At 36.3% G+C, this 25,066-nt stretch overlaps 1 protein-coding gene across 1 annotated transcript; it reads left to right on the forward strand.

Moving 5' to 3' along the window:
• Nucleotides 1-294: 294 nt before the first annotated feature.
• Nucleotides 295-15,700, forward strand: apip (APAF1 interacting protein). The gene is made up of 8 exons (XM_008405694.2): nt 295-450; nt 4,659-4,727; nt 9,510-9,610; nt 11,091-11,139; nt 11,246-11,363; nt 13,228-13,363; nt 14,772-14,939; nt 15,086-15,700. The coding sequence occupies exons 2-8, from the start codon at nt 4,662-4,664 to the stop codon at nt 15,183-15,185; spliced, it is 738 nt and encodes a 245-aa protein (XP_008403916.1). The 5' UTR covers nt 295-450; nt 4,659-4,661; the 3' UTR covers nt 15,186-15,700.
• The last annotated feature ends 9,366 nt before the right edge of the window (nt 15,701-25,066 follow it).

The raw sequence follows: 25,066 nt of genomic DNA on the forward strand, positions 1-25,066 counted from the left end.
CAGTTGAGCCAAAGGTAAACATTTCAGGTCAAATACACTTTCAAGTCTCTCCTACAGAAACACAATCTGAAAGTCTTGTAAAATAGTCCTGAGTGATGTAGCTACATCCTATGGAAGCTGAAGCTGGGTCAAATCTCTTATTTCACATCAGGCAATAGGCTCGTTGTTGTATCCCCCAGGAGCAGGTTTTTGGTTTTCTAAAACACACCCCTTGTTACAGATTCAGGTCTACGGGATGGAACACCACAAAAAAGGGAAAGTGTGTTGAAAGAGAGCGCTAGATTGCCTCAGTTGTACTGACTGACCATCCCACCTCGTCCCCTGTAAGCAATCTGTAGCACAGGAGGACCACTCGCGTCATCGACATGTTTGGATGTCGCACGTGAATGACGTCACTGTGATCAGTTTGTAACTTTGTGAATTTAATCGTAGATTAAAAACCAAATTGCGGTAAGTAATTGTCCCGTTTATGTATTTTTTAAGTATTTTGGATCCCAATCTAATCAGCTGTGGTGAACTGCGTCATAATGAAGTTTCGTAAACCGAACGTCTAATACCAGCATGTTAGTCTCGGCTGTTAGCCGCTATATTATCATCAAACTTAGTGGAAAGACAAAAAGTCTGCTTTGAAGCTGGGGCCGGCTGGCATATTACAGGGCTCTTGTACATAAGTTAGTTAAAAGCATAATTCGAGGGAAGGAGCAATACCTTATTCAATAAAAAATGAAAAAGTTAGCCTAGCCACCTAAAGTATTATGGTCATGTACCATTTGCAGCTGCTCTAATTTAGCTGCTGATATATTTTGGAAAAATGCAGCCATTGTAGTTTGATTGTCTGCTTCTCGTGTGCTAAAAGTTAAGTGACCATAATTTAATGGATTTGAGGAAAGAGAAGTTTATTTATAAAGGACATTACAGTTAAACAACAAGCGAATTCAAAGTGCTTTAACAGTACATAGGTAAAGATTAGCCTTGTTTGCTCAATCTGGAATGCTTACATGGTAGCTTGGTTAATATGCACTATCGTTTATTAAGTAAATTAAAATAAAGAATACAAAAACAAACAACATTCGTAGGAAGTCACTGTTTTTTTACAGGTTTGTGGAAGTTTGTTCCAGATTGAAGGAGCAGAAAAACTAAATGCTGCCTCTCCATGTTTGGAGAATGCAAACATGGATTCTGGGGAAGCACAGTAAACTTGAACCAGAAGACCTGAGTGTTTTGGAAAGTTGATATGACAACATGCACTGCGACAGACTGGCGACCTGTCCAGGGTGAACTCCAGCTAACGTTCTCGCCCGGAACGTCAGCTGGAGATAGGCACCAGCAACCCTCCCGACCCCACTGAGGGACAAGGGTGTAAAGAAAATGGATGGATGGATGGATGGATATGACAACAACAGATCTTTAATGTATTATGGTGCTAAGCCCTTCAGTGATTAGCTACAGAGAGCCAATCCAAGAACTAGAACTGGGGTGATATGCTCTATTTTCGCCGTTTTAGTGAGAACAGCAGGTGCAGCTGTCTAATTGACTTTTTAAGCAAACCTTATAAGTATATGAGGGCTGAATTTAGAATGATCCAGGAATGAGGGCAGATAAAATAACTACCAAAACAGAGTATATATATATATATATATATAAAAACAAAACTATTCAAATGCAAAACTAAAAATGAAGAACAAGAAAAACTGGCCCTTTATCCACAGACAGTCATTGCAGGATTCCCTTTATAGTAACAAATTGGAGTAAACATAAGTTTATAATAATATACATTATTGCTTTTATATTATGCGAATAATATGGAACATCTATTCCAGCCAACACCAGATGATGCAATTACCATTTTGTCATTCAGCATTTTATTTATTCTAGTTGTTCAGCTTAAATTGAATTCACAAGAGCTTCCTTGATTAGGAAATCCAGTAAAATAAAGCATCCAAATATATCTGCATAGGCTATTATCAGATTCACGGAGCGCTATCCCAGAGCCCTGTTGAATGTCTCTAACTCACATTTTCCTTCTTTTTCTTTTTCTTTTCCATCATCACAATTTCCCCAACACTTTAATGAGTTTAACCATTTTGGACACTAATTTCCATATTATGTTTGGACATCAAGGACAGTGATATCAACAAAACTTGATAATTAGTGTCTACAGTTTTTTACAGCAATAATCAAAGTCCTCTTAAGTCATTTTGTGTTTGCCATTAATACCATGAGGTGTTTATCCTATAGTGGATTTCCACAGTAAAGTGAATTAGCAGTCATTATCGCAACGCCGATGTCCGTAATATTACTGTAACAAAAGGCAACTTGGATGCAATATTGGCAGACAAATATTTCAGGCGCCTTGTATTAAATAAATCAGTGTTTTTTATTAGCATATTTGGCCATTTGTATAGTTTCATATCCCCACACTAGATATGAATCTTAGTTGCCAAGATCAGAACTCTTTGATATTTCTGTGGCATTGTGTGTGTCGCTGGAATGGAGAGGAGTGAGAGAAATGTTGGGATAATTGTACTATATTCAGCAATATTTGCTTTTGTTTTCCTGATATCATGCCGCCCTGTTCCTGAGCAGGTAGGATTAATCAGATGCAATTACTTTTTATTTGCTGCAAGTTAATTTGTTTTATGGACCGAATTTAGTTATGCCAGTCATTTATATTAAGCTCCATGTTCTTTTCAGGTATGTGTCAGTTGACAGTGCTTAAGCTAGGATATTCTTATTAAAATTTCATCTCATGATCGCATTTCACCCTCTATAAAGATTTGCATACTTTGTTTAATGATAGCATGGCTCATCAAAGAGTCTGTGTTCTGACATGTAGAGTCAGAAATCTTTCGTTGGAAACAATTCAGTTGTAAAACTAGTGAAAACTGGCTTTTTATTAGAGCTGAACGGCTCCACCTGCGTTTGACAGAGACCCAAGTTGGACCGAAACTCTCACTAGTCACACATTTCTGATGCAAGAAGAATGTTGGATTGCATTTTACTCAAGTCACTATGACAGTGACAACTACTTACAACAAAGCATACATGATCACTGTTTTGGATCCTTTAGTTTTTTAGAAATATATAATTTCAGTCCAGATTTGCAACAAAAAGTAAATTACTTCATACAAGTCAGAGCAGAGAAGTTATATATTTATAATCTCCTGGTTTTACCTGTAAATCATTTCCTACAAAATCACAATAAATGGGAATACAATTTATAGTACCCCCCTTAAACTGCCTGCCATGTTCATGATATGGACCAACTGCTAATTCCTTTGCAGCAATTACATCTAAAAAAAGCACTAACATGAAAAGCATCATCACTGTAATCAGTATGTTCATTATATATTAATGCTTTGTCTCTAAATAATATATTTGAACAATTGAATGAAGTTTGACTGCCCCTGAACCACATGATAGATTGTAGTGGCTGAACTAACATTAATTATTTTTTTGTTTTCATTTAGGTTTTAAATTTTTGTACATATAAAATCATTAGACGCTATATGTTTAACTTTTTTTCCTTTCACATTATTGGTTGAAAAGTTTGTAATGTATGGAAGTTTGTTTCAGCTACTGGTAAAAAAAAAAAAAATACAAATTGAGACAATGTCGCGCGCACGCGAACACACACACACACACACACACACACACACACACACACACACACACACACACACACACACACACACACACACACACACATTTCTTCTTTGGACAGTTAGAATATATTTAACAGTTAGAACCAAAATCTGTCATTAATTTATGTGTTTGTAATTGTTTAGATTACTTTGGTAACTGTTAGACCCTTCCATTAAGTTGAGAAATTAAGAACACACCGGACCTGCTTGATGGAGGTTTGCTGTTTTGGGCAAATGTCCGGTGTGATGACGGGAGGTTTTTGTAAAATTATTTTCTGACCACTTTTTGAACTTGAAACGTCAGATTAAGTTAACTTTCATTTTCAACTAAGTTGTAAGAGATTTTTTTCTATGTTGTTGATATTTTAACAAATAAAGGATATATATTTTTTCAATCAAGTCGGAAGTGTTTGAAAGAATCAAAACCACCTGTTACCACCCACAGCACTGGGCAGTGCGGAGATGCAGCGGGAAACATGTCTGATGGGGAAACGCGGATCGAGAGGGGATGCCCGCTTTATCCTGGATCTTGATTTTGAGATACCATCTCATTATTTTGAGATAATTATTTATTTATTTATTTTTTTTACCAGAGGTGGCAGAGACAGGCTTCCATAGTAATTATATACAATATATTTTCTTTAGAAGAAAAAAAGATGAGTACAAGTTTTCACTGTTGAGACTAATTCAAAATAACAGTGGGCATTTTCCAGTGGTGCGCAATTGTCTTTCAGTTTAATACAAAACTACAGTTACTGTCTTATAGTGGAAAACGATGGAAGAAGTTATAAGGTATTCAGATCTCCACCTCCCAGCTCTTCCTTGGTATTTCCACTAAAATGTTTCCACTGGGTAATTAGTTGACATCAGGAAGCTAAGTTTAATAGAACAATTTTCCTTGTAACTCAAGAGCCCTAATCCTGTTTTATTTGACATAAAAAATGCACAGACGTCTTCTAATGAGGTGCTGAATTGTCATCTAATGCATTTAATGGTTTTCTCATTTTCTCACAGGAGATGTCGGCCTTGTGTGGGACTAGCAACGGCTCTTCAGATGTGTGGCAAGATGCCGCAGAGAAACAAGCAAGTATAATATTACTCATAAGCACAACAGACTTTGAAGCCTATAAAAAGAGAAACTAGAGTGGAGTAAAGAACAAAAGTGCTTATTTTTTATCCTGTCGACTTTTTAGCAAGTAAAAGGTGAATGCTGTCTCAGCATTTTTATAGCTGAATATACACTGCTCAAAAAAATAAAGGGAACACTAAAACACTTAAGTGTTCCCTTTATTTTTTTGAGCAGTATATATAAACAGGCAAATAGAGCATTTTCTTTTATAAACCATCTAAAAAAAATAAGGAAGTATGAGACTAGAAAAGGTAATAATATTAATGTAGAGTTGAGAACAAATGTGATTTTTAAATAACAGCGTGGAGATGTAAAATAAATTTTAAACAACAAATCCTTGCTACTACTTTCAGTGTGTTGCCTGCATGCGGAAAGTAAAAGATGAAATGGTAAATGCAATCACAGCGACTGGAAAAACAAAAGGATACCAGAACATGATAGAATGCTGAAACATAGTCCATTCAAAGCTGCAAAATAGGCTGTAAGAAAAGAGCCTTATGTTCGAATAAGCTAGACACTAGCAAACATACAAGCGTTCCAGGATTGGCACAAGGTTTATGAGTGTAAATCCAAGTTTACTTGACACCTAACTCGGTGTCAGGGATGTACCATCAACCTCTGTAGACATGATTCCAAAGCAGGCAAATTGAGTTTTGCAACACATTTTCTGGTCAGATGTGACCAGTCTTAGTATATTTTTATTAGGGGGCTCTGAAGGAGTTAAGCCTACAGTAATTCTAGCCAAGCCGACCGCAGTTCGCATGTTTGCATGAGAAAATGCCAAAATTCTGTCTGACAAGATGACTCCCAGTCTGCAGAAGCTTGGCAGAAGAGCTGCATGCCAGCATGATAACGCCTCAAAGTACGGTGCCAAAATTGCATAAGAGCTTCTAAAGAACCTTACCTAAAAAAAAAAAGGAAAGAAGGAAAAATCACATCTCAGCCAAAATCTCAACATAAACTGCAACACTAACATTGTGCATGCCAAAGAGTAGTGAGAAGGGGGGAAAAAAATAATTTCCTGCTAATAACCGGTTTACTGACCTTGGCTGCACTAACCGTCTCATGAGTCTGTAATTTTTTAGTGTAGTCAATTTGTTAATTTTTTATAGGAACAAACACACAAATGTCGAGAGATGTATTTACATGTTACGCTACAACATCAACTGCTAATTAAGAAACGAGACAGCTGCACTAATTTATATCATGAACATTTTATGTTGTGAATGTAGATTATAGTAAGAAAATATTAGTAACTTTTCAGTCAGTTTAATCATCCTGATCAGTGTGTTTTTTTGTTTTATCTTACTCAAATTGAGATCCTTGTGATTTCAGGCTCCAAATTTGATTAAAGTTTTACTATTAGTTACTTTTTGCAAATCCAGTCAGGTTACCAATTTTCTTATTGTTTTATAATAACAAATAACGCATAGTTGGGCTCTCTTTTAACTATAAAACTACATTAACATTTTTTTGTATAGATTTAGTTGAGTGTTGGACACATTTGTCAGAGATTTTTTTTCTATATTAACGTGTCAACATCACAGAGTTTCTGCAGATTTTTCAGCTGCTCCACATCCAAAAGGCACTCTGTTGTAATGAGATCTTAGCTTGTTTATGTGGATACCACTGGAGGAGTCATCCTTGTGTCCAAAAAAGTGGTTTGAGTTCATTTTAACTTTGTTACATGGTGTTTTATCCTCCTGGAAGTTTTAGAACAGAAATTCCAAATGTAATTCGAGTCCTCAAGGGCCAGAGTTATGCAACTTTTAGACGTCATTCTGCTTCCAACACATCTCATCCTAGTGCTAAAACTTTTTTATCAAAAAAAAGAGAGTTCGAAATGGCCATGTAGTTTCAGCAAATTTATTTTCGGTTTGTCAAATTGCACAATTGTCTGGTCAATAGAAACACAGCAAATGGCCCCTCAGGTCTAGAGCAGGGATGTTCAAAGTACTTTTTGTAACATGGACCAAGAGTTCTCAAATGGCAAAAATAAATAAAAAATCTATTTTAAAAACTGAAATCACAAAAAGCTTTATTGAGATTTTTTTTTCCTTTATGTTCTGAAAAATAACTTTTCCTACAATCTTTTCCTACAATAGGTTTAAATTGAATGCGTCCAGACTTTTGTTTGGGTTTCCTGAAAACGTTTCAACACGCGTCTGTGATTCTTTGTCAATCTGGAGGCTTGAAGTTGAGCAACTTGCTGTTTTGTAAGCACATGGAGACCCATCTTCTTTGAAACATTCCCCTTAATCAACAGCCTGCTCATTCCTCACCTGGCTCATTTGGGTCTTTTGTTTGGAGTGGGTTGTGTGCTTGGTCACTTGAATCATGACGGTATTGCTTATGCAATTTCTTTGGAATGAGTTTCAAAACAGGGTTGGAGATGCTTGAAAGCTGAAACTCCTCCTCAGTCCAGTGTTGGTTTTTGTCTTTTGACTAAAAATGAATTTCTTTATCTCTTTCAAGCTATCTGTTGTTTTTGTCCGAAATCTGGACTTTATTGTCATAAAAGGTGTCTGCTTTACTCTTGAGGTGCAACTGAAATAAAATGGTCAGATTTTCTTTTATTATTATTATTTTCTTTTTGTAGGAAAGAAATGTGTAAATGGTTGTAGTCCAAAACTTCTAGAACATTTGGCATGTTTTCCTTATTAAAAGAAAGTGAACCACTTTAGTAATTTAATTTGAACTTGATAGAAGGAACTCAAAAAGATTGTCTATTTTCAGCAATAAAAACATGATTTAGTTGATTTTTTATTTGAAAACATTTAGCCAAGTTTTATTAATTTAATGAAACACAGATTTTGGTGTGCCAAGATCTGCTTTAGTGTACTAGTCAGTGAAAAGATGTGGTATTATTTACTATGAAAAAGTAAAGCAGAAAGCTAGATTATGAAAATATGAATACTTTGTGCTATAGCTGACATTTTTGCAAGAGGATTTTAAGAAGTGAGCCATAGTTTTGTCCTAATTAAAAATAAAAAAGAAATCTTTGTACCAACTGCCTTCACTGATGGGACCAATTTGTATCATTTCGGAGCCGCACTTTGGTCCCCTCTGGTCAAGAGTTTAATCCCATAAATTAGAAGATGAAAGAGTAGAAATGTTCAACACCAATCTTTAGGTGCACTGTCATGTTTAATTGATTATCAATTAGTAATAAACCCCTGAGCGGGCCAAGAAAATGTTATCCACATTTTTGCACATGCAGCAGCCTGAAATGTTGATTTAGAGCATGTTAGATTCTTGTTTTCATGTTGTTTATGCCAGATTCTGACCTTCCTGTCTGAATGCTGCAACTGAAACCCAGACTCAACGAAGTTGATGTATTTCCAATCTGTTATTGTCCAGTTTTGGTCAGCTGCCTCTCTGTCTCATCAAACCAATCTGCTAATTCTCCTCTGACATCAATAGGGTATTTTTGTTCACTCAACTGCTACTCACTGGATATTTTCTCTATTTCCGATTGTTCTCTGTAAACCCCACTGATGGATGTTCCTGAAAATCCTAGCAGATCAGCAGTCTTTGAAACACTCAGAGCAGACTGTTAGGCCTTAGCTATTCAAAGTCCTTTAAATCTCCTTTATTTCTCGTTTTTGTACTCAAGTTGGACTTCAGCAAGTTGTCCCTGCCATGTCTAAATGCCTAAATTCATTGAGAAAAGGTGCATCGAGAAGGTAGATTATGTTTTATTCTGTCGTTTTAGACAAAGTGAAGCATTTTCTACATAGTTAGTCTGGAATATAGTTTTCATAAATTATGAGCACAGAATTCAGGATATTTTTTTATCACATATGCACTGATCAAATCATATGTAAAGTTGGGGTATTATGTATGTTTGAGAAATCCTTTAAACACCCGTGGACATGGCAGCCATTCCTCCTTTTCCACACAGCTCCTCCTTGGAGCTTCAGTATCCGAGCCAAGCTTCTGCCTCACAGACCACACCTCCCCACTCACCTCCTCCAGACTAGTGGCAACAGCAAACACCTGGTGGAGCTGCGCATATGCCGAGCTCGTCACATAAGCTACTTCTCGGCACAACGCTCCTAAGAACAATATTAAAGATTTAATGGAGAAATATTGATGTGATGACGTGCTGAAGGCGGAGTCTCTGAAAGAGCAGGAGTTTCTTAAAGCAACAGAGATCCAATTTCAAGGTGTTAAAATGCAAAGTCCAGTTTCTTTTAAGTCATGCTTGATTATAACATACCTGTTCCATTTTTTTCACTTCTGATACCAATCGAGATGTCTGAGGTTTAGTATCGACCAATACTGATCAGATACAGAAAAATGGTGCTGAATCGACTTAAATGCACCAATTACTTCAAAAGCTTGGTCAAGCATGTAAAAACAGAACTTTATTTTGTTCAGTCAGTGGAATTAGGAGTACAATAGTCAATTTAAAATAAATAAAGTGAAACTGACAAAAACAATATTTTGATTTACTCTCTAAATTAAATGTAATAGTTGCTGGATTGTGCTATTAAAGGGCACTCTGTGCCTGGAAAATACATAATACTATCTCTTTGGAATGTGTTATTTGTCTATAAAAACAACTTACAAAAATATTTTATTTGTTATTGCTCCCATTTCTGCTGTTATGGCACATCTGAAATGACATTGTTCAACTATAATTCCCTTATTTCTTAGTGAGTGGTTTTGTGTGTGTGTGTGTGTGTGCGTGCGTGCGTGCGTGCGTGCGTGTGTGTGTGTGTGTGTTGCAGGAGAAGGAGCATCCCCGTGTTCTTATTCCCGAGTTATGCCGGCTCTTCTACCAGCTTGGATGGGTGACAGGGACTGGTGGTGGGATCAGTTTGAGACGAGGGTTCGTATATGGATATATTTGCCGCAGAGTAATGCGGGTTTATTTTTATTCTTTGTCGTCCGTCTGTGATTGCCTATTCCATCTACTTTAAGAAAATTCCTTTCATCTGCCCTCCTGTTCTGATGTCATATAACTTGTTGCAAATGTCCAACAGTGCCAAATATGAAGTTTTATCCATGAATTAGCTGTATAAAGTTCAGTAGGAGGTCAAGGCAGTGTTTGCAAATTGAAGGTAAAGGCAACAATTCTGTTACAACAAACTGGAATTGAAATTGAAGGCTTTGACAGGTTATTACTTACTTGAATGAAATCTGTGGTTTTGGCTGCTACAAAGAAAGTACCGCCCATTAGCAAATCTCTGTTTGAAATGTACAATTGCAGACATTTATTGAAGTCAACAAGGGATCATGATGAAACATCCAATAAGCTAAATCAGACTCACTGACTGCCGCTCCATGTGCATTGGTATTTCAGACAGAAAAACACTGAAACGCTAAAATGAGTCAAAGAAGAATTTCCCTTTCATCTTGTTTAATGACCATGCCCGAGATTCCCATATAAAATTCCTAGTCCCTCTGCAGCGTAGACCCTGTGCAGAGGCTGTTTTTTCATCCTCTTCAAAAACAAAATCTAAATTTGAAATAACCTTGCCTTTAAAGAATTAGTCTGGGCCCAACATTTATTATCTCCTCATTGTGTTTTCAGATGATAAACAATTGGATTCCTTGAGGTAACGCAAACAAGATTTTCACAAGCATAGGTTAAATTGATCAAGCAATTGAGTGGATATTATCCTAATGTTATAGGATGATATAAAGAAAATGCTTTTTCTTTTGTTTTGTGAGTGCAGGCATGGATGTTAAGTTTCGATCCCCCGGCTGCAGTTTTGGTTTGACTCAGAAATGAGTCACAGACTAAGGCAGCCTTGTCAAACCATCCTATCAAAATCAATAAAATGCCTCTTTCTCTGGACACGTTAGCTCGATAGGCTTCACTACAATAGCTTCATCCTTTGCATTCTATTTGGAAACGCTAACACTCTACAACAAGATTATTCCAAAGATTTAGAGAGGATCATCTAGCACCTTCGATTTAATGCTGCAGTTCTGCATTTATTTACATTTCATTGCAGACTCTCTTCTATTCGATGCTGCCACTGAGCCTGCGTAATGTGAATTTTTGCAGCAAATTCAATGTAGTAGTTGGAGAATAAGATCTATTGACATGCATTGTAATCATATTTACCTTCTATGCCAGTTGTTGACAGAAATTCAAATCTAATGTAACAGAGAAGCGAGAATAAACGTAATTTAGGATGTGGGGTTTGTAATGGGGGATTTTTTCCCCCATGTTTTATGATGGCATTTTTTTTTACAAGGCAGGGAAAACACAAGCTTAGTTCAAAGAAAACGTCATGCTCTTGCAGCTTTTTCTTTCTTCTCTTGGCAATAATGTATAACCACTTCTCTATAACTCATAGTGATCAGATCTACATTGCACCATCAGGCGTTCAGAAGGAGAGAATACAGGTGAGCAGTTTTCAACCTAACTATAAAGTGTTCACAATAAAGATGACTCACATTTCTCAGTAGCTCTGTGGCTATTTCTCATGCTTTATCTCTTGATTGTATTCAGCCAGAAGATATGTTTGTGTGTGACGTAGAAGAGAGAGACATCAGTTGTCCTCCTGCTTGGAAGAAGTTGAAGAAAAGCCAGTGTACGCCACTTTTTATGAACGCCTACACCATGAGAGGTTAGTCACTCCTCACACATGGCGTCGCACTTATGCTAACCTGTTTCTACCCATCTGTACCTTTTAATATGAACGTTACAAGTCATCCATTTTGTGAGTGCAATCATTCATTTTAAAGTTCCATAAACTTTAAACTTCAGCAAAAGACTGGAGGAGAATTTAAATTATAGGGTGTGAGGAATGGACCTGTCCGTGTCTGAACTGCAATTTGAGTTTGTCAGTGGCCATCTTATTCTTTTTTTTTTTCTTACCGAAAGACAGCATACTTTAAGAAGAGAATGAAACTGGAGATTCAAATTTTATGAATTTCCTTTAAAGCTAGTTATAGATTTAACCCTAAAGGTTAGGGTCTATAGCAAACACATTCAGGGCTTCATTTGTAAGTGAAAATATGGTAGGTGAAAGTTGTATTGATCTAATATTTTGTGCATGAAGTGAGTTCTTTTGAATGGGAGCTGTGTGTTGCAATGAGTTGTTTGTCCCTCACTGTTATATTATTTATGAAATGGACAAGAGCCAGTTGGAGTTAATGAAGTATATAAAAGCTTTAAAGTGTTAGTTCCAACTTTCTTTCCTGCTTTTCTTACAGATTAAAGTTATTTTAATGAGATCCCAAATAAATTTCCAGTGATCAGTTTTCTCTGGTTGTATGGAGCATAGAGTAATGCAACACTGCATGTCAGCTGGCAAAATGAAGGGTACTACGCTTTTTCTTTGTAACAAACAAAAGAAACAAAGTGAGCTCTTGAAAATGTTTCAGATGTTAAGAATATTAAAAGACCTCACATATCACTGTTTTTAAAACTACTGTGGTAAGCCATGAGCAGCAGATATGTTAAAAACCAACTACATGCTGGCTACCTGAGCAGATAGCTTGGCTAATTAACCATGCTCAAATTATACATGTCAGATAAATTTACATGTTTTCATTGGTAGGAATAATATTGTCATTTTCAGTTTTACTAAAAAGATCATGTTATACATTTTTATTTTAAAGTTTTGTACAAATGCTGTGACATCGCAAAACAGAGTTTAGCTTAACCAAGATTATAATGCAATTAGAATCTCATATCAAATCATGTCCAATATCCACTGAAAATGAAATCACATCAGATGGGGTGAATGGAAGTTGTTACAAAGTTKCCTATTTTTTACAGCACTATGTCAGCTTAATGTATTCAAGACTTAATTCAGTGATCAGATAAATGAAATGTGCTGCAGGGAGTTTGAGTCAGACTGGTTTTAGATCCTTTTTTTGCTGGTTCATTTTAGACTGAACTTGTAGCAACAATGTTCATGCTTGAAGACATGTTGTTAAAGTTTCCCTACCGTTTGCCTGTATCACTCATCCTTTCCCTTTCCCAGCTGTGTCTTTGCTGGGAAAGACACGGCAAAGACACCCTGTTTTTTTTTTTCGAAAAACAGGGCAAAAATTCTCTGTTTTTTGGAAAAAAACAGGGAATTTAGAAGCGGTTGTCTTGCCCACAGCTAACCTGCATGATAATCACAGGATAGCTAGCAAAAATCTCCAGGAAATGCTTAATAAGGCCATCTCACATATCTTACATGTGGGAGTTGTGATTTTAAGAAATGCTGCAGTTTTCATATAAAMRCATTAAAGAGTGTCCACTAATAAAGGCAAAGTCAACAATGGTCAGTATTTCAAAAAATCTCTCACTTCAAATTGATGSTCAGTCATTAAAATTAGAATCTATCAACATACACAATTTAGTTTTTTCTTTCATATTTCMCCATGTGTTATACTTTATTCCTTAWGTTGGACCGTAAATAACATTTAATAGAGAATGCACCGGAGTACAACACTTAAAAACCTGAAATTGTTTATCCCTTTGCTAAAACTCAGGGGCACAGGCAGTTATACACACCCACTCCAAGGCTGCTGTCATGACAACGCTGCTGTATCCTGGCAAAGAATTCAGGATAACACACCAAGAGATGATAAAGGGGATTCGTCAGGGCACCTCAGGCACAAACTATCGGTATGTAATCAAACGGCAAGCATTAGTAAAGTCAGGAGAAAGGTTTAATCTCCTGGTTAAAGAGAAACATTCGGCTCATCAACAAACATTTGTAATTTAAATGAAAACTTTCCCTCCGAAGTTAATTTATCAATGTGTTGCTCTGAAACAGGTTCATCCACTGTGAAATGTTATGGTGGAAACTTTCACCCTCCTCTGGTTACGCTGCTTTTTGGCTTTTGTCCTTCACCACTCCTGGGAAAGGCATAAATCATCGTACATCTGATTCACTGCATGCACGTACTATTTCCCCATAATAAGTGTTTGCCAGAATTTTCTCTGACAGTGTGCCTACATGGCCCCGTCTTGCCATTTCTTTTCCCAGTGAACCTGACGCACACTCATCTGATGGTTGATTGGATTTGTTAACATTTAAGACTTGTCTGCACTGCTTCTGAAATGTCCACTGTTTGGTTTCCCACAGTTAGTTTTAGCTTTACGAAGATTTTAACCAAAGCAAACTACTCAACTATCCAATTTGTTTTGTCTTAAACATAATGAAAATGATTGTTTTGCTTCACTTATTGCCTGAAACGAAAAATGCAGCAGACAACACAGGAAAAGAGAGATGTATATTTCTAATGACTATTTAAGTGCAAAGCCAGAATTATATGTTGTTTGTATCAAAGAAACGTTATGGTAGTTAACAGTGGATTGTAAAAAGGTTCCTGCCCTTTAACTTTCTTACATCTTGTCATGTCACAAACCAAAAGGTTYCATGTACTTTATGTGCTTGGCCAAACAAAGTAATCATTTTGAGGCCGTAGCATAACAATGCTCAGGTTTTGAAATTTTATTAAAGATTCTGAAAAGTGTAACGGGCATTTATATCCAGCTCCCCTGAGTCAAAACTTTGTGCAACTGCATTTCTCTTTAACAGGTTTTCTTCTAGGTTTGTCTTCTAATTAGCACAGTTTGGGAGAATGTTTTATGACTTGACCCTGCTGATATACCCAGGACTTTTCCTCAGTCCTCTCTGGTGTGCTTCCTGGTCTTCATGATTCATTGTTCATTCATACTTTTTTTTTTTTCTAACAAACCTCTGAGGCTTTTCCAGAACAGCTTTATGTGTATAGAGATTAGACTATATGCAGCTGCCTCTTTATTTAGAAATGAGGTGGTTCCTGAAGAAATATAGACTTAATTTTAATCAGGAATATCGGATTCAAAGASGCTAAATAGCAACACATTTGCTCTTTTCAGGTTGTTATAAGTGTATTGAAGTTTGTGGTTGTARCAGCCTGGGATGTGGAACATTTCAAGGTGTGATGGTGCTTTGTAAGGGACTGAGATTCTTGCTATAAAATGGACAGCTTCAGAAGGTTTCAATAATTTGTGCCTTTTTGGTTTTGATACTTGGCTTTTGTAGGTATGATGACATGCTGGTAGTTCCTATTATTGAAAACACACCAGAGGAGAAGGACTTGAAGGACAGGATGGCCCGAGCGATGGAAGAATACCCGGATTCATGTGCAGTTCTTGTTCGCCGGCATGGCGTCTATGTTTGGGGAGAGTCTTGGGAAAAAGCAAAAACAATGTAAGCATTTATTTTTTCCAGCAATATTTTTTCCCTAATAAATCTAACCTAGCATATACACTATATTTATTTTATTATAGTTAAGCAAACACRTTCAACTTCTRCTTTTYATGTTAATTATTTCCCTAAATCATTGTGTTTTACAGGTGTGAATGCTATGATTACCTGTTTGATATTGCTGTCCAGATGAAGCAGTGCGGTCTGGACCCCTCAGCCCTTCCGGTGGAAGAAAAGGGAATAGTGTGACATTTACTGGTGCTTATTTTTGAGACATTTGTTACAGAAAGGTTAGCCGAGTTCAATCAGGGGAGCAGATTGTAATCATTTGCCTTTCACGGCAGCCCGCCTCAAAATGGATGAAATGTGATGGTGAGGGCAAATTCGGGGTTGAAGATCGAGTGCCTGCAATCTGGAGGTAGCTGCAGGTACACTGTAAAGCACTGTGGGACAACTCACAAGAGAGTAGCTGTCAAACCAATGTCCTCAGGTTCAAATGCCTTTCTGTTCAAGCCTGGCTGCACTGAAATCAAGGAATGGCTGCATGTCAGAGAGAACTAGAGCACAGATCTCACTTAATCTGTAATACTTTTAACTTCTTTTGCCTCGGCGAATAAAACATGAGATGTCAGTTGTGACTTGGATGATTTATTTTTTTTGTTTACTTATCTGTCYCTTTGATTTTTGTAAGCCACATTTCATATTGAACAACTCATTTACAAAYGAGACAAAACTTTGACTGGTGGAATAAAAATCACAGCGTACWCTCGAGTGCCTGTGGTCATTTTGTCAAACATCTTTTACAGAAAATAACTTTATGTGGCACGAAAGAAGTCGTGCTGAGTTCGTGGACGTCCTTTCAGTCCCGCTCCACCGTCCCAGCAGCAGGGAAGCATGTTTAGCGCAAAACTTGTACAGTGCCTGTAGATCCTCGCACAGCATGCGTTCAGTTGTGTGCACACTTATTTCTCATGAAAGGCAGAGCTGTCATTTTTTTAACAAGCTCCCTTTGCTGCCACTATCCCAGCGCTTCCACAACTTTACTCACTCAAAACAGAGCGCTGTCAAATGTGCCGCAGGCTTATTAGAGTGGTGGTGGTGGTGGGAAGTGAAACAAAATAACAGAAATCTTTTTTTGTGCTGCCAAGATTGCTCACCTCCTAATGAAGAATTCAGATAAATCACCTCCCAAATAACAGTCCCAAAGATGAAAAAGACCGTGTGAACATCACAAGTATCTGGAAAAAAAACAACAAAGTTTTAGTTTCTTTTTGATAGTTTAAAAGCATATTCACATTCAGGGCATTAAAAAATAAAAACATGCAAATACTCTGTACTCTCAAATGCCAGACTGGGGGRAATGTTGCATATTTCGTATTTCCAAATACTTGCTTTATTATGCATTTATATTAATATTGATGGCCTGTATAAAAAGTTTACTTACAGACRCATCAAGATTACAATATGAGAGCTCTGGAGGGACACTGTGGCACATCAATCACACATGGAACGAGGCCAGCATGGCACAGAAATCTTTGTCACAGATACCTTATGATTTAGTTGAACTGCTGGACAGGTACTGTCATACAGTAGAGAAATGACCCACTATGTCTTTTTCTAAACTTGACCTGGTTTGAACATGACATTAAGTCAAGGAAAGATGGGGGCGGGGTTTATTGAGAGCTCAAGACAAACTGAGGTACAAAGTGAATCTGACTGCACTGTGTCTGCACTACTCTGCTTCTGAAGATAAACCACTAATACAATCTTAATGTGTGGTTTCAGGCTTAAAATGTTACAGTATTGGAAAGGTGTGTAACTAAAACAAAATAAACAGTCGCTTAGGGTTAATAGAGTCAGTGATTTTAAAAGGGAAATTATGGGCATTTTCCAGCTGATCACTCTTACATTTGATGTTTACATATTTATTAAACGATATAAATTTAAATGTTTAATATTCCCAAACTGATCTTTAAGGAAAGAAAATGGTTTTCAGCTTCTGAAAATGACAAGACAGGAACAAAACCTGCAATGGAATTGATTATTGATGAAGTTGATATTACAAGAATTATGTCAAGTGTTTGTATATTAATATGTATATCAGTATGGCTTTGATTTTACTCACCATTTTTATTGTGCATTGCTTGGTTGTAGAGATTTAGGCTAGTTTTTCAGCATAAAGCACATACGTGCCTCAAGTAGGGTTTTTTTATTCGTAATTAACCTCTGAAGTTACCATTTCATAATTTTAATTTAGTGGAAAATAATAGAGAAATTACAATTCTAAGTCATAGGTAGATAAGTTAGAAGACTGGGAGTAGCCTAGCCTATCCTTTACTATCACTGAGAATTAAAAAGTATTAATTGTACAATATTTTCTCAAATGCTATATGCGTTATTAAAAAACATTTACTTTTAGAAATTACCTTTGTAAGTAGTATCCCACAGATTCCCTTAGCAAAGATACAAACATACATTCAAGCTATGGAAAAACTACACAAAAAAGTTTCTTCTTTGTGCCACAAAACTGTAAAAATATCTCTTTTTTTTTATGTTTGTGTTTTCTGTTAATTATAATTTCCAACTTTTATGGGGAGACTGAGCTTTTTGTTTTTCCCAGAAGCCAAATCTCTGGGAAATACTTGGCCTCTGAGGACTTATCAAGCTCTACATTTTCTATATTTGCATGTTGGTTTAAACTCTCACAAAAACCTTCCTTGATGGTTATGTTTATTGAGAAAAGCTTGAAGCTTGCACCGAATAGCCACAAAATCAAATTAATGTTTTGGATCCTCTTCTGCTTTATTACTGTACCCATTAAATGTCCTTCTTGGAACACATTATCAGCTTCTGCGCAGAGCATCTCATTAAAAGCATTGCAGAAAATGTTATTTTCACCAGTGTTTTCAATCAGCTGAGGGATGTATAACGGCTCAAGTGCTGTAGTGGCGCCTCTCAACCCATAAATTATGTTCAACTTGTATTAACGTGTTTGGCACCCATGTCTCAGGAGAAGAGGAACATTCATTGCTGCCCCATATTTTTTACAATATTGATTAAAGTGTAAATGTGTTTATGATTTTTAGCTCCAGTAAAAGCGTTGTGACAGGCCAAATGGTGACATGAATTAATATTATTGACGTTCAGACCAAAGTACTGTAATTCTGTGTGTATCAGCCGCTCGGCGCACACATCCAAATAGAAAACAATGGAATCTCAAGAATGATCAACATGTCATGTACCACTTTCAGGCCCTCTGATGCTTTGCTCTATTTTATCTTTATTACAGAAGGATGTCAAAAGCTAGAGTGAGAGAGGAGACACCTGTAGTTTTTCATTTTAAACAAGGAACTAGAGGTTTAGTGGCACAGCTTTTGCCCTCCAGATTGAAGGTTGGGTTTTTTGAGACATCAGCAGTGCTTTTGTGATTGAAATGGGAATAATTTGCCCCTAAAGCCTGTAAAGAACTTCTGTATCCTGTTTTTTCCCCCCCTGTACCTTTGACAGATGTGTTGAGTATGCATTTTATACAATAACACAAGAAGTTGAAATCTATGACCTTTTTATTCGGTGACCGGCAACAAAGCAGTGTGGATTTTCATGCGTGCCCCTTTTCTTTACAAGACGAGGATGAAGCACGAGGCCCTTATCCGTGTGACTCAAAGGGCAGAAGTGCAGCATTCTGCAGTGTTTTGTTAAGGTAACTATTAAAATGACTGGGCAAATTTGGACTTGTTACCTAGTAAGCAAAAAGAAAATGTGAAGATTTACTAAGAAAGTCTCTTTTTTTTATCACAAGTCATGTCTTCTTAACCCCAAATCTGAGGTGGATTAAACTGAATCTGGGGCTTATACCAAACCAAACAAACAAAAAAAAAATGTAGGAAAGTGAAAGTAAACTTTTACATTCAACAATCAAGAATAGCATTAGCCATTAGTAACATGAAGCTAATAAAAACAATATAGCTTTTGTTCGACACAGGTTTTTATTCACAAAGATTTTTCATCGTGCTGAAAGTTACTGCAAATGTCACTACATGTTTCTCCTTGCCTAATAGGTGTTTGTTTACATGACCACCTCACCCTGAAGGTCATGTTACAAAAGAGCTTTTTTTTTCTTTTTCTGTTTTTCTTTTTTTTTTTGTTTCGAAATCGCTTCATGCTCTGCTAGTTTACAGCCTCTTATTACACTGATTAGTGTGAAATGTTAATGGATGTAAAAGGTAATAGAGATAAGAAAAACCTTTTAAAACACAATAAATGTGTAGGATGTGTGCATTAAGTGCCAGCTAATTAAAGTTTTTAAATTGGCTCTTTAAATCTATTATCCAGKTAGTCATTAAGTTTTCTATGTGTAATTTGAACAGAATTGGAAATTCAGTTAATAGTACAAAGAAACGGTAAATTATTTTTTATATGATGCTGACAAAAGCCAGTGAATTATTTAATTAGAAACACTTTTTGTGATATAACAGAATACTGATTGATGTTCCTCTCTGCAAGTAAAGGCTTAGTTTGTATTTATGGGTGAGATTGGATTAGATAAATGTAGGTTCATTTATTTATATTTGTATAGTTTGTGAACAGTAGAGAAACTAGTATAGAAACCTGGCCCTGGATCTGTGTCAGCTTACCATTGACACCATTAAACCTTTGTAAAATTATTACTTTATTGAACCAAGTGAGAAAAATAAGCATATACGGCTTTGTAGATAAGGGTARCAACTCATRCAGGTAAAATAAAGTACTGATGTGAGTTAGTGCTAGAAAAACRACAAGATCTCCTGCCAGCTACTATGTTTACTGGTACATGTTGGTAGCTGCAGTCTGTGAAAAACAGATGGTGTACTTTTACTTACACCGTGTGTAAAGGTTTAATGTCTGCTGAATTCCAATGGAAATCGACCTCCTCAGCCGACTTATCAAACCAGCTGCAGCACTTGGCTGTGAGCCCTTTTCTACCCTTAATCCATTCACCCGGGTCTCACTTTTGTCTTCTTGTCAGCTCTGACTTTGTTGATAGTGATGCAAACAACCTTAGCTATACTTTCCCCCAAAGCTAAAGTCTGAGCTGTAAAATCGGTATTGTTTTTCTAAAATASTTTTTGCAATGTATGTTAGTCATTCTCGCTTTTAGTTACTTGCACTACAAGATGGTTGTGGTTATATAATGACMGCAGAGAAGATAGTATATTTTATGTCTGGAGCCTAAATTGACCATTACATCAATTAGCCTATCCATGGTTGTTGACTCAAGATTTTTCGCTTTGAATCTGAGAAGTGTTTCACAGTTGTGCTATATAAAATTGTGAAAATGTATCCATATCAATTTTCATATTTAGTCTTGTTGGAACAAACTCTGCTGGATTTTATTGTAATATTTTTTGATGGAAAAAAAAAATAAATTCTGAAAACGTTAGTCCAGCCTCCTGCTCTTTCAAGTTTCTCTTGATCATATCTAACTGAGCTTGAGCTATTTTTCGAAGAGTTGGCAATGTGTGAAGATGGTAAAGAAATACTATAGAAATATTGYAGCTGCTACTTCATGTGGTCCCAAAAACTGGAAAGCCAAGATATTCAGATTTTTATTTGTGAAAAGAATTTGAAAACCATGTGTCTAATTTCAGTGCACAATCAAACATTACTTTGCTTTGATCTATCACTTCAAATCCAGATAAAATACACACGTTTATGGTTTTCAGATAACAAATTATGGAAGAACCCAAGAGATATGAATACTTTTGTGACTTCTTCAAAATATGATAATTGTCTTTGCAAAAAGTATGCGCATTTAATAATAAAGCARTGAATATGCTCACCAAATATTTCATACAAGTTCATAACTTGTATGTTCAAGGTTGTTTTATGCATTACATTTAATAATAATTCCATCTATATACCTGCAGAAATATAAGCATAAACTTTACTAAAGTCTCCTAGGAGATTTTTAATACATTTTATTCATTCATTCATTCATTCATTCATAGAAAGCTTTTTTATTCTGTTTGAAGTACCCTGTCATAATTTACTGCTAAACCTCTAATTTTACATTATATGGTTATTTTATTTAAAATAATGCAGAAACTTGCCTGTGGTTGATGAGGTTCACTCATCTCGCCGCAGTTTGGTAGCAACAGGAACCAGTTTATCCACTTCTAACCAACCAGGGTTCACTGAAACAGCCTGCAGCCATAATTATGCAGAATCAAGTTAAACAACCATTTCACAACGTCACAGAAACAATTACATGCCAAACATGTCATTTTATTTWTGCTTTGAGGTTTAAATCCAAAGTTTCCACCTGTTAGGAACAGTTTAAAACATCCTTGTTGGTTTTGGAAACCAAAACCAAAAAGGATGTCATATGTAGGAAAACAATATTTAAGCAATTACTAAATATAGAAAATAAATAAAAGCATATTTAAAACCATAGCAGTGTAAACACAGTGTGGTACAGCCCTGATAACTTTATTAAAACCGCCAATGGCAGTACAGGTATTGAATGTGGGCTGCTGAAGTAACTTAAGAATTTTGTAATGACTATTTATATATCCATATATATATTTTTTTCTTTTATTGACATGCTGGTATGCTACTATTATGGTAAGGCAAAGACATTTGAGATACATTAATTGTAGTAAAAGAAAAAGTAGTGTTGAATTTCTTATATCAGTCTGGTTCTGTTAACGTCGTCTGGATTATAACTGATTTGATTTTATATGTAGTTTTTGCAGCAGTGAGGGTTTTAACAAATTAAACCTGTTAGTTGGGGGTCTCTCTTTGCCTCAAGCAAACAAGTGCATTAATACCGCTGATCAAAATCTAACACTGGCGAATAAATTACAAATATTCACATTTCATGCTGTTAGGTGGGAGCCAGCTTATAACTAGAACTTCAAAATGCAAAAGAACGAAGCAGGAGCAAGAGACCAAATAAAATAAAATTAACAAAAACAAATAGGTCACTTGTCAAATTATTAAAAATGTTTAGGCCATATCTTGATTCATATTATTTTGTCAGGMATTTACACTTCTTTCGCCCTCTTTCCCMACATGTCAAAGTCTTTGAAAGTGGCAGRTTTGAAAACATTAAATCCCTGGACATTTCAGGCACAGTGAGACATTTAGACTTTTTAATAGATGCTGAGACTTATGGGCCCAAAGCTACTGCAAAATGTTTGACCTGCACTGCATGAAATTAAGATCCTTCCTGACGCTGACTGCAGCCCAACAATCACACRAAACGGTCTGCAAGAGAAGGGATCAATGGACAAAGATAGTAGAATCCACAGGAGTTCTTACTCCAGATGTTTTCTGTAGGGCACAGGGGAGAAGGCTCCATCATGGTCTGGGAGTCGTTTCCTTCAGTGGAACAATGTTACTACCACACTTGGCTGTGTGGAGATGCTACAGGAATCATTCCTCTGGACTTGACATACTGTTTATGAAACATACTATAACTTTAAAGCTGTAGTACGTAACTTTTATATAAAAAATATATGTTTTCACTATGTTTTGACAGTTTAATATGAGACATCATTTATGAAAGAATCAAGCTTTCCATTTCCTCTCTGAGCTGTCAGAAATGCACCGCTCTTGGTYGAAAATAATCAATCAAATCCACAAGTTTTTTTCACAGATTATCCATCTTATGACAGTTTTAACAAATAGGTAAACTTTTTTTCATAAAAGGCACATACTGTATCTTTAAGACAAAGCTAAGTTAAATAGGAAAGCTCTTTATGCTACTTCCTTTTAAGGTTCCTAACCTTAGCTGTGGTTATGTGATTTTTCTGGTGAGTGAAAGGATGGGAGTTCTGCACTCRGCTTACTGGGATAAGTTGATTTCAGAGAGAGATGAGTTTGGACTTCTGGAGAGAAGTTGGAGTGGAGCAAGGGGTCATGTAAATCAAAAGGAGTTAGTCAAGGCGGTACGTCGCATTTGATCAGGATTTCTCCCAGCTGTCCTACCTTAAGAGGATCCTTAATTATGCACCACATGGGAATAGGACTTGACTAGCCTCAGCAGATAGACGTTTTTAATAAGTAGAACAAAATTAAATGGATATGAATTGAACCAAATGTCTTATGTTTCATGCAACTTTTTGCATGGCTTTTTTCTCCTGGAGATTATACATTGAAATATCACTATTGAAGAAAACAAATATTCTTTACTATTATATTTGAATGCTTCTGAGTGGTTGGTTTACTTAACACAATGAATAGAAATTAAATCAACTACATCATCAAATTATATATCTGATGGTGTCTCCTCAGACATTTTCTGTGGAGATTTCTGCTTTCCTCGATTTCAAGTACACAGCGTTGGTTTTGAACGCAGCCTCGGTTTCCCCCAGAGCAGAGGTGCTTTTCCCATGGGCTCTGAGCAGATCCTCAGAAAGATTTAACAAGAAAGATGTTTTAAAGAAAAAAATACAGGATTTTTTTCACTATTTTTCATGTGCAAATGTGAATCCACTGCTGCTTTTGCTTCATGTTAATTATTTATGATTGATATATTTGATGTGATGCTTTTTTTCCAAACTTCATAGCAAATCAAAAAGAAGATCAACCTATCAGATTACAGAGAGGCCAGACTGTTCATCGATTGATAAGCAAGAGCTCAGCACAGTTGAAAGACAGAGAATTACTTTGATCTTGTGTAAGAGAAATGAATGTAGTTCCTAATATATGTCTGAAATGTGTAAATTATCAGATTAAGCTGATAAAAAAAAAGAAAAAGTTTTGCAATAGATAGCCCACACTAGAAAGTCAAAGCTGACACACCAGCACATCTATAAAAGTTACTTGATTGAAAGCCGTTATATACAGAGTTATGATGTTAAATTGTCCTTCAAACTGTCAAGGCACAGTGAATAATGTCCCTAACTTCACAAATATTAAATGGATTATGATAATAAATTGCTGTCATGGATCCTTTCATACCTCTCATGAGAGCAGTCAAGACAGCAGTCACCAAGGTAATGATGGGCCAAGGAAAAGTGCTGGCGTCATTTTTTAAAATTCTAATTATTAAAACAAAAACTTTGCAAGAACTCATAAGACAAAAATATTCTAAACTCAACAGGAAACAAGAGTTTTTCACCTTCAGCAAACCTCTTCAGTCAGGAAAAAAGTAAAGCATTTTTGTRTGAGTTGCCAAAACTGTTCTCTGCTCTTGCTTGGAAATTTTAATTGTTTATTAAAGGAATATAAATAATGAGGTTGTTTACAGGCAAACTTTTAGGCAAAATATGAGTTACTTTAAATAAATTCAAAGAGAGAATGATGAGCAATTTACAAAAAGGCATTGAGCTAATGATAAAACGTTATTTTCAAGAGGAGAAGCTGGATTAGTGTATCACGTTCTCAGCTTTGAATAATTTGGAAGGAAGAAAAATAAACACAAAACAAAGTTTGGGGAAATGACTTCCTACATCTACTTTACCGTCCTTAACTACAAGGCCAGAGTTTATACAATTATTGGAACAATACTTATTTGATTCAAACTTGAGTATTTTGTCATGTTTTCAGCACTGAACGGAAATCCTAAATAATAATGAGATTTATATATCCATCCATTTTCTTTACACCCTTGTCCCTYAGTGGGGTCGGGAGGGTTGCTGGTGCCCATCTCCAGCTAACGTTCCGGGCAAGCAGCAGGATACACTCTGGACAGGTCGCCAGTCTGTCGCAGGGTAACACAGAGACACACAGGACAAACAACCATGCACACACACACTCACACCTAGGGGCAATTTGGAGAGGCCAATTAACCTAACAGTCATGTTTTTTGAACTGTGGGAGGAAACCGGAGTTCCCAGAGAAAACCCACGCATGCACAGGCAGAACATGCAAACTCCATGCAGAAAGACCGGGGCCRGGAATYGAACCCAGAACCTTCTTGCTGCAAGGCAACAGCTCCAATTTGATGTTTCTTCTCTTCATTATTATTCTGCATGTCTCAGGTTTAGTCACACATATGCAGCATTCTGAGCAGAGGCGGTGAGGAAGCAAACATTAACAGCTTGAGCCATTTGGTTCACATATTATGATCCATGTTGATGTTTCAGAAAATATATGAGACGTAGCATTGCTTGATGATAGGTGTGTGGTTTGTTTAAACAAAT

Source organism: Poecilia reticulata, linkage group LG3 (genome assembly GCF_000633615.1).
Source record: "Poecilia reticulata strain Guanapo linkage group LG3, Guppy_female_1.0+MT, whole genome shotgun sequence".
NCBI classification, from domain to species: domain Eukaryota; kingdom Metazoa; phylum Chordata; class Actinopteri; order Cyprinodontiformes; family Poeciliidae; genus Poecilia; species Poecilia reticulata.